This window comes from Pterocles gutturalis, unplaced genomic scaffold (assembly GCF_000699245.1).
Source record: "Pterocles gutturalis isolate BGI_N339 unplaced genomic scaffold, ASM69924v1 scaffold23243, whole genome shotgun sequence".
Classification (NCBI taxonomy): domain Eukaryota; kingdom Metazoa; phylum Chordata; class Aves; order Pterocliformes; family Pteroclidae; genus Pterocles; species Pterocles gutturalis.
Genome location: NW_010123642.1, coordinates 5,485 through 15,642, shown reverse-complemented (window position 1 = coordinate 15,642; position 10,158 = coordinate 5,485). Strand labels below are relative to the sequence as shown.

Below are 10,158 nucleotides of genomic sequence, written 5' to 3'. Positions count from 1 at the left end.
GGCCCCTAGAAACAACACAGTAACAGATCATGCTGAAATTCTGCAAGTTGCTGGGGAACTTGGGAAATTAAGCTCACATAACTTCTGTAAATGCTTAGGCTCAGCTGTATTACAAGCATATTTGGCAAAAATTTTAAACTAAATGCTAGATCAGTATAGATTGCTGGAAGAATAGTATACTTTAAAACCAAATCTGAGACATCCTGATGATCATTTAAATGCTCTTTCACGCACTCAGGTCTGGGCTTATACTGTTATCACTTGAAGCAATGTCCACACCTATGCAATTCCGATGAACACTTCATGCAGGCTTGGGGGTGGGGGCAGGAAATTATTTGTCCTTTTTTTTTTTTTAAGAGTATGGAAAAACCTAGAAGCAACAACTCAGAATAAGATTAGCTTCTACTTTCCCAGACTAGTTACTTTACGCCATTAATAATCCTGCCCCATTTAAACTTCAAAATACCCAAATAATTAAGATATGTTGAGCTCGACAATTTAGTGAGGCACTTGGGAATAATATGCATGTTAATCAGGAACATTAGCTGACAGACTATATGAATTCTGCTTCTCATTACTCAATCTTTATTATTGTTATTTAGAATTGGTTTTCAGTTTGGGGAAAAAACTCCCCCTCCATCCCAAACAGAGATTAATCACTGAGAGTACTTATTCTGAGCTATAATACTCATTTGTTTTAGGGATAAGATGAATCCTTCCATAACCACCAGTTATTAAATAGTTTCTTGCTATCACGGAACAAATAAAGATGTAGGACATAATAATTTCAATTGCCTATCTACAACTCTTAACAAGATGTTTTGACAAGTGGAGGCTTTTCTAGTAGGAAAATGCTGCTGGAGCACAAGGGCTGTCAGAGATGAGAATCAACTATACCTTCTTGATGGCTAGCTCTGCTTTTCTTACCATCTGAATAATTTCCATAGAAGTAAAATCCTCATTTCTACTCACAGGAAAGCTAAATGATGCACACAATATATTTTGAGTCCTTACTCACTATAGGCTCAGGCTAGCAAAGCACAAAGTGAAGACAGATGACACATGCAGGTTTAGTCATGCCATATCTACCACAATACAGCAAACTTGGGTTGAAATGTACCAGACGTAGACTGTAAGAAGCTTTCCTTACCTGAGATCAGCAGACTTCTTGAGCCAAGCCTCTTATTTTATAGATTTTACTGCTGAAAACTCTGGGCCATGAAAACAGATGCAAAAGCACTGTGTAGACCTTAAAATATGCACATGAGATCATCCAGTGTATTCTCACCCCATATAATGAAGTTTTGCAGTGAATGCAGTGAAAGAGATACCAAGTTCTCTCTCTCTCAGACTTCATTATTAAGATTTATTAAGATTTATTAAATTTATTATCAAGAAGCAACCACTCAATTTTCAGTAAAGGTTATCTTTCTCTCTTTAAAATACCTTTACTCAACTTTATAGTACTTTAGAAGGCAGAAACTTAGTTCAGAAGAAGAATTTCATGTAATTCTGTTTCATTATCAAAAAGGTACCAGAAGTTTAAATATATGAATATGCAATATACTTTTAGACTGCCTTTCAATTTTGAAGGTCAATAACCCAACATTTTATCAGAAAGGCTGGTGTTTTAATTTAGGTAGTAAATTGTGGCATAGTACAGTAAACCTTAATTTCTCAAAATGCATATGCAGTTTTATTATTCAACTTGTTCATACATCAAATATTATTTAGATATTCACTCCATCTGTATATCTTACTACTTACGTTGTATACCAACACATGCTCATACATATGCTGCTTCTTTCCACTGTAAAATCAGTACTATTTACTTACATAAAAATTCAAAGAATTAGATCAACACAACTTAATCACAAACCAGCTTTAAAAATACATGTGGCACATTAAAACCTCATTCTCTTCTATTAGAACTCAATTGCTCTCAACAATATACAGATGTCATACTTTGTAAAAAGAAAATTTAAAGGTCACCTTTCAAAAGCTGATTCAGGTCCATGGCATCATGCAGGACTTTTCGACTGTATCTGCGATCAAACTCGGAATCTAATGAACAAAAATACAGATGTAAGATTGGATTTCCTAGATCCATAGGTTTTAGAAATTTTATGTTGTACTTAAAGTCTTCAAAATTACCATATAATTCTTGGTTCACATTTTCCTGTCTTTTTATTTTCAGCTTCCTCTCATTTGATGCTGCAAGTTCAAAAGACTGGATAGGACTGATGTCTGGAGTTGACAGAGGTGTTACGTCAGTTACTGTGTCTTCAGACTCCTCCAAGTAGTCACCGAGCTTTGGTTTTCCTTCTCCTAATTTAATTGCTGACTTGAATTTTTGTTTTGGAGACAGAAGGGTGTTCCTACAAGCATTCCTCTTTGAGGAAGAATGAGATGAATCTGATAAAGAGCTATCGGAATCTGTATCAGAACAATCCGTATCTGAGCTTGAGGATGAGGAAGAGGAGGAAGAGGAGGAGGAAGACAAGGAGGAGCTGATATTAGTATATTTTTTGCCAGCCTTTTTTATGTTGTTTGACTGCTTAGCTGACTTTGGCCTAACCTTCTGTTTTTTGCCATCATCACTACTATCTTCTTCATCTGTATAATAATCTTCTTCACCTTCTTTAACTATTTTGGGGATTCCACCAGGAATATTCTCATGTGTTCCCTTACTTGCTGCAGATGTCACTCCAGATGTACCTGCATTCTCCAGAACTGGAGAAAGTGGCAAAGATGAAGCATCTCCAAGATGGTCTGTGCTGTTTTCTAGGGACTGATCCTTCTGCAAATCTTTCTGTTTTTCTTCACTTTCCTCCTCACAACACTTGGCATCCTTTGAATTAGAAATCAAACCAGTGGCTGCAAGAGCTGCCTTTGTATTTTCTTTCTCTACATGTTCATAATTTTCTTCATCTTTCTTCTTCTCTTCTTCAAAATCACTGTCAAAGAAAGCATGATCCACTTCACCATCCAACACATCTTCAAACCGGTCCATACTGAAATATGAAGTGGTGCCTGCAACCATCAGAAAAGGTTTCCAAAGGTTAGCATAAAACCAGATTCAAGTACACTTTTAGTATAATACTTTTGTTATTTACTCGTTTAGCTCTAATAATTTATAATTCTGCAATTAATTATGCTGTGTTGCTAGGGACAGCTCTGTAGTGAGAGCTACAAAGAAATGCAGTGCCATCTTATTGTACACAGCTTACACGTTAGACTGAAAAGCTTTAAGCCAACAAAACCAATCACGATTTCAAAACTTTTACTCCTAAGGAAATTAGTCAAACATTGTTAGCAGCTAAAGAGTCTTAACTATGACAAACAAGCAACTAAGTGTCTTGTTTAGTTCCTTTAAGCTAGAGCCACTAATGAGCTGTCATTAGTTTGGATTTTGAATTAAAAACCTTGTTTGTATGTAGTGGTCATCATCTTGGCTGACACAGCCATTTAAAACTGTAGACTGCAGGAACAAGTTCAATTTACCTCCCAGGATCCATGGCTCTGTAGGTTAAATTGTAATAGATATAGGGTGTGTCAGTGTTAATGTTTTAGTTCGGATCAGGAGCCTGCTTTTCTTGACAGTCCTCTGTAACTCCCACTGCATAGTACAGTGAGCAAACTTGATTCTTTCAGATGAAACTAACCTTTCAAGTGTGCTCCAGGCATGAAACTACTGTACTTAAACCAGCAGTCACCTTTCAATCCATAGGACCAGATTATGGCTAGCCCAAAAGGAAAAAACCCAAATACCTACAGGGTGGATATCAAGTCCTCAGCACTAACCATTACACTTTACAAAATCTTCTCCTATTGCATCATACTTCTTGCAGAAATACTCAGTGTTAGATTCTCTGCATGTGGCAGGGTGGATATGAAAGTTTCTACTCATTAATAGGATAAAGTTAAAACAACAAAAAAACCCAAGAAAAACAAAGAAAACACCTTACAAACAAACAAAATTAGTCAGTATCAAAGACTACTGCTCCCATCTAGCCAGCAGTACTTTTCTCCTACTATTTACAACAGATTTTATATAAATTTTGTAAGCTGTAATCAATAAATACATAACATTCTTTGAAGCCAAGGAAACAAAGAACTACAACAGTGGAAGCAACTATACAAGGCAGGAGAACGAGAATATTTTACAATTATGGATGGTCTCCCTTGAACCACGTATAGTTTGTTGCCATGGCAAATGAAGGTGAAAAAGGAATTCCTAGGCTTGCTTTGAAACTGCAAGACTATCCCCAAGAAAACTTCTAGCTCAAATTACTTCAAAAAGGGGATTTTTTTTTTTAAAGGTCTATGTCACTCAGTTATCTTGTCACTTCTCAAATAATACTCAGTTTTAGGAGAATTTGAAATATGCACCACAAATACCAAAAGCACAACATTAACCTTAAAAGCAGAAGGTGTGCAATCCCCTGTGGTTTTAAGATTCACAAAGCCAAAGAACTAAAAAAAGACTTAATAAATTTAGATGTTTCATAAAACTGAAAATGCTATTAAACAATAGAAGCAGAGGACAACTTTGGTGCAATGAAGAGAAACTCGTTAAAGCACCTAGCTCCAAGAGCAACACAACAAAGGAGTAAAACACTTGGGAGCTCTTAATTTGAAATGCTACATGGAATTTGGAAATTTTTCATATTCACTTCTTGTGAACCCTGGTTTCAGACAGCTTGCATAGTCTGCAATGCCCAAATGTCACATGAATTCCTGGAAGTTTTCCTAGAGCAGCATCCTAAAAGGATAATGCATTTTAATCTATCAAAACATGCACAACAGGAAAAAAAAAACCCACAAAACAAAACAGAAGAGAGTAACACATTATTTACATTTTTCTACCTCATGTAACCTAAACCAGAAAGGAAACAAACAGAATTTTTTTACATTATCTGTAGACTTTTGACCATGAATTATTTGGAGCAGGTCCAGAGAAAGGCAATGAAGCTGGTGAAGGGTCTGGAGCACAGGTCTTATGAGGAGCGGCTGAGAGAACTGGGGTTGTTTAGTCTAGAGAAGAGAAGGCTGAGAGGAGACCTTATCACTCTCTACAACTACCTGAAAGGAGGTTGTAGTGAGGTGGGTGCTGGCCTCTTCTCTAAAGTAACAAGTGATAGGACAAGAGGAAACAGCTTCAAGTTGCACCAGGGGAGGTTTAGGCTGGATATTAGGAAAAATGTCTTCACTGAAAGAGTGATCAGGCATTGGAACAGGCTGCCCAGGGAAGTGGTGGAGTCACCATCCCTGGAGGTGTTCAAGAAACGTGTAGATGTGGTGCTTAGGGACATGGTTTAGTGAGTTAGGTGGTGTGGGTTGATGGTTGGACTTGATGATCCTTGAGGTCTTTTCCAACCTTTATGATTCTATGATTCCATTTATTCAGCACATACAACTTGGGCAAAGTCAATTCTATGACAAAAATGAATATAGGAAGCTCAGTGTTAAAATTAAAACAAAACCCCTTCTTCATTATGCAAGCTTTTATTACTTAAGGCACTAGCATCTCACCAGTATGTAGCTTCAGATAGATTATAACTGGTAAAAGCAGGCATATGGCAAATTTCACTTGTTTCAAACACATAGATAATACTGTTAGCACTGTGTTACATATAAAAGTGTAAGATGATAAGGCAAAAAACAGGCCTGCAGGTGGATGCAGACCAACAAGTGCAATTTGAAGTATAAAATTTAGTTGACTGTAATACACACATCCACATATTTTTAGTTTTTGTAACGCTACTCCTACAAAGGAGACTAAATTAACATTAGCTCATTGGCTATAATGTAATACGTGCTCACGACACAGTTCTCAGATGTCTCTTTTCTGAACACAATCTCCGAAGTGAGGACAGGATTCAACCCAAGACAGTGGCAGAAGGGCAGAGCAGAGGTGGTAGAAGATGGTAACAAGGAGCCTGTGCACTGCTTTCCACCATCAGCACCAGCCAAGGAGCACACATCTTTCCACTCTGCATGACACAGTAATTAGCTTACCTGCCGGTGGGCTGTTTTCCATGAAGACTGAGCCATAACTGACTCATGAACAGCAACCTCTGTTACCAGTTTAGCAGTCTGACCCTGCTTAAGGAGCAGCAGTCATAACACTCATCATTTCATTGCCAAATGCTCCTTCCACTTTTCTGGCACAAACCCCTAACGACTTTAGCCTTCATCTTAATGGAAAACAGACATGCTGTGTTGGTCAATTTCTCTCACTGACACTCTTAATCATTCACAAACTAAACATTAATTAATCTTGTAGTTTCCATTAAAAATAAGAAGAAATAGATGAAGAGATGATATTTTTTGGTTCCTATTCCCCTTTAAGGGAGCTGGAATTTGCCAAGAAGTAATATAGAAGAAATTTTGCTGATACACCACGCCTAAATTAATAAATTGGCTGTGCATGCGTGCACACACACACACCCCTTTATATACAGGGCAGAGTGTAATTTTATTCCTGTGAGAAGTACAGAGTTCTGCTATGTTATCAACTGTTAAAATACAGAATCAACAGGTGATATTATAAAATACCAAGAAAACTGTCATTAATGTCAAATACCTATCATTAACTGCTAATTCTAATGACCACCGTATTTGTGGCTTTCTGCCATGAAACCCTCTAACACAAATACAATCAACGCAAATGAGCAGATTGTCCATTAATGATTTGTCAGACCTTTTTTTAATTGTAATATTTCCTCTCCCCACCTATTCTCTACCTCGCTCCCCCTATTTCTTGTAACAGCCACCTATTACCCAGCCAAGCACATCTATTCATATTTGTCTCTTCCTCACTGCAGTTCCTCCTAGTTTATATCACTTTTTAATCCCTTCACCTGTAAATACCAAATTTGACTCATTTAAGACCAGAAAGCAGCAGACAAGTAGCCAAGGAGAACATGCAGTCTGGCTGCCAGGGCAGTAGGGAACCACACTTTCTTGTCAAGAAGTTGACACACTGAGCATCTGACTACCTACCAAGACCACATCCATGTTCTCACCAGCCAGTCACTGCAAGACCAAAGACCATTCAGTTCCTGTACAGGCCAAACACTATCTGCTGCTGCACTGCCCAAAGGACAAGCAGCATTTTGACATCCTCCTCCGTGTCAAAAAAAAAAAAAAATCAAGATCTTATTCATGCTAAACATATCCAGTGTTCTTCCCCTGCCAACTACAGCACCACCTGAAATATTTTTGCAGGTAATGCCTACTGGCATGGCTGCAATATAAAATATCTTACACAAAGTACATTAAAAAAAGTGATATAGTGAGGATACAGATTTAGATGTGGTTTTGTGTTTGGACATTTACTGCCTTTTGGTAAGATTTTCTGAATGTTAGAAACTAACACAAAGTACATTAAGTATACAGTGAAAGATTCAAGATGTTTTAACCTTGGTTAAACTTTAAAGTTATTCAATCAATCTCTCACTTCTTTAAATGCAAGACCATTTGAAATACATGCATCAGAGAGCACTGAAATAAATCACAGAACAAAAAGAAGAAATTCAACATTCAACATACAAGCAGTGATCAGCTTCCTTTTCTTTTAAGCACTCTACTTTCCTAATTGAGGCAGAGGATGGTTCATATAGAGAAGAAAGCATATTTTTTTTCCCTATCTAGTAACATACAGATTCCCAGCATGCAGAACACCACACTCTGAATTTGAATGCTATACATCCTTAGAAGGCCCCAAGTGTTTTCAGGACATCTTAAGATTCTGGTATTTAACAAAAGTGGAAAACAAGCCCTTTACACATGCTGTGGGCTGAATCAGAAATCTGTGACATTATTGTGGGCATACTGTGCATCACCACAAAGGCCATAACACAGCACAGCTATAGTACACTCAAGATGAGTCAATTATGTGTTTCCTGCAACAAAAACGAACAGACATCACCTTAGGATGTATTAACAAACATATATGTAAAGTACCGGAAGCAATAATAATGTTGAATTCAGCTCCAATAAGGCACCTCCTGGATTAGGGTTATTAATTTTGCTTTGTAAGTATAATTGATACTGAAAGAAGTGACCAAGCAGACAGCCTTCCACCAGCCTGTGCAATTAGTGTACCCCCAGACAGCACCTCTCCTTTCAGCTTTAAGTTTCTACCCCTTCAGAACACTGACCCACCCTCCTGATCTCAGAGAGCGGAAACAAGTGTTTGAGGGCTAAGGGGTTAGAAGGTTAAAGTGTTTTAATTAAAAGATTTATACCATCAGTGGCAGATGTTCTTTAGGACATTCCAAAATCCTCTATTTACTCATTATTGCCCCTCTGTCAGGGATACTGCCCCCCTTAACCTGCTGCCAAATCACCTCTTTGTATGGTGAGCTTGTGAGAAGGTGAAAATGCTAAACGTATCATCTGACTAACATTTTCAAAAATAACAATCATTAAGTTACTGTGTAAAAACACACTAGTTCAAACCCCACCCTCCTCCTTCTTCCTCCCTTCCTCACTTTTTGCTAAGGCATAAAAAAAAGACAAATTTTAAAACATCCAGAAGAGAGCAATAAAAATTTTAAGACAATTAGATAATTCCAGCTTCTGAGGGTTTGTTCAGTTTAAAAGAGGGGAAACATAAGTCTTAAAACCTGTAAAACAGACTAACCCCAAGTTTAGTTTGTTCTCAGATATAATCAACAGTGATAAAGATCAACTACTGCAGCTGCTTCCAGCCATGTGAAGGCTACCTACCTCCTCTATAACTAAAGCTTTCATTTCTGCTACTAAGAAACAACAAAGCATGGAAAGGAGGAAATATACCTCTCAGGAAACTATTTCCCTTCAGGGAAACCCCCAACAACCAGCCTACTTAGTAGATATTGTAGTTTTCCAAGCTCAGAGCACAATACCCGCTATAGCTGTTCTGCACACCGTATGCTCTCCAAACTTAGGTACCAATTTCCCCAATCCAAACCATGATTGGTTCATAACTAAGATGCAAAGCACAAGGCCTCAACCCCAGCTCCAAATAAACTCCAACACTACAAATCTATCCAAGCTCTACTCCTCCACACAGTTTTACACACTGCACTGGACCTGTTCCTACACCCTGAGATGGAAGAGCTTGTTGAGGCACAGGCAAGTTACTCTGCAAAACACCACAAAGCAGACAGAAGCTGGAATTAAAATCATAGAAACATTTAGGTTGGAAGGGATCCTCTGGACTTTATCCAGTCCAGCCCATTGCTCAAAGCAGGGTCAGCTTCAAAGGCGGACCTAGTTTTGCTCAGGGCCTTGTCCAACCAAGTTTTCAAAAACTGCAAGGATGAACACTTCATGTCCCATGTGGACATCTGCTCCAGTGCTAAACAACCCTCATTGTGCCTTTTTTTTTTTTTAATCATAATTTCCCTTGTCACATCTTCCAACTATTACCTGATGAATGTGACACCAACGCGGGCCGGTGCCTTGCCGGTGCCTCAGAAGAACATCTCCCACCTCTTTTCCACCCCCCGAGGAGCCGAGCGGCCAGGCCTGGCCCTGAAGCGGGCTGGAAGATGTGTCTCACGGCACCATGACTAAACTCTGGCGGCACAACGCCAGCCGAAGCCCTCCAAATACATCGTGTGCGACACGCCAGGGAGACACCTACATACGTGTCGCTCAGGCAGGGATCGAAGTAGAAAGGCAACAAATTAAAAAATAATAAAAGTATGGATTACATAATGATTTTAAAATTATATATATATACGCACACACTAAAAAAACCAAAACAAACTACAACAGGTCTCCCACCTTGTTTGATCTGGCAAAAATTACCACAGATGTGGGAGGAAAATGCCTATCGCCCCTTTCCACCGCCCCCAACCGCCACACACCCGCTCTCCGGGCACCTTCCGCGGGGAGGAGGAACTGCCGATCCGCGAAACGGAGCACAGGAGGCCCCGCCGCCGCCAGGCTGGGCCCGGCCGGCAGCCGCCGTCTCCCTCCCTCCGGCTTCGTTGTGGTAACCGCGCAGACAGACGGGGTGGATACTCACACGCACGGGAGGAGACAGAGAGAGGAGGGGAAGAGGAAACTGCGCAGCGCTGCGCCCGCCGTCTAGATTCCTGGATCCTGCGCAGCCCGGGCCGGCCCCCTCGCGTCGTTGGGCGGGGAAAGGCGGGGGGG

At 39.5% G+C, this 10,158-nt stretch overlaps 1 protein-coding gene across 1 annotated transcript; it reads right to left on the bottom strand.

Annotated features, from left to right (window-relative positions):
- Nucleotides 1–891: 891 nt before the first annotated feature.
- LOC104465079 (UPF0501 protein KIAA1430-like) lies at nt 892–3,013 on the bottom strand. Its single transcript, XM_010077989.1, has 4 exons — nt 2,155–3,013; nt 1,993–2,064; nt 1,768–1,831; nt 892–979 (listed from the first exon to the last, which is right to left on the bottom strand). Exons 1-4 carry the CDS (start codon nt 3,011–3,013, stop codon nt 892–894), a joined length of 1,083 nt encoding a protein of 360 aa, XP_010076291.1.
- Between the last annotated feature and the right edge of the window lie 7,145 nt (nt 3,014–10,158).

Bases quoted from the DNA above. Each gene is read 5' to 3' on its own strand.
- LOC104465079 (XM_010077989.1), bottom strand. From the start codon at position 3,013: ATGGACCGGTTTGAAGATGTGTTGGATGGTGAAGTGGATCATGCTTTC. The intron at 1,832-1,992 runs GTGACCTTTAAA...TTTTTATGTAAG, and splicing joins CCTGAATCAGCTTTTGAAAG to TAAATAGTACTGATTTTACA. The intron at 980-1,767 runs GTAAGTAGTAAG...TGCATCATTTAG, and splicing joins AGCATGTGTTGGTATACAAC to CTTTCCTGTGAGTAGAAATG.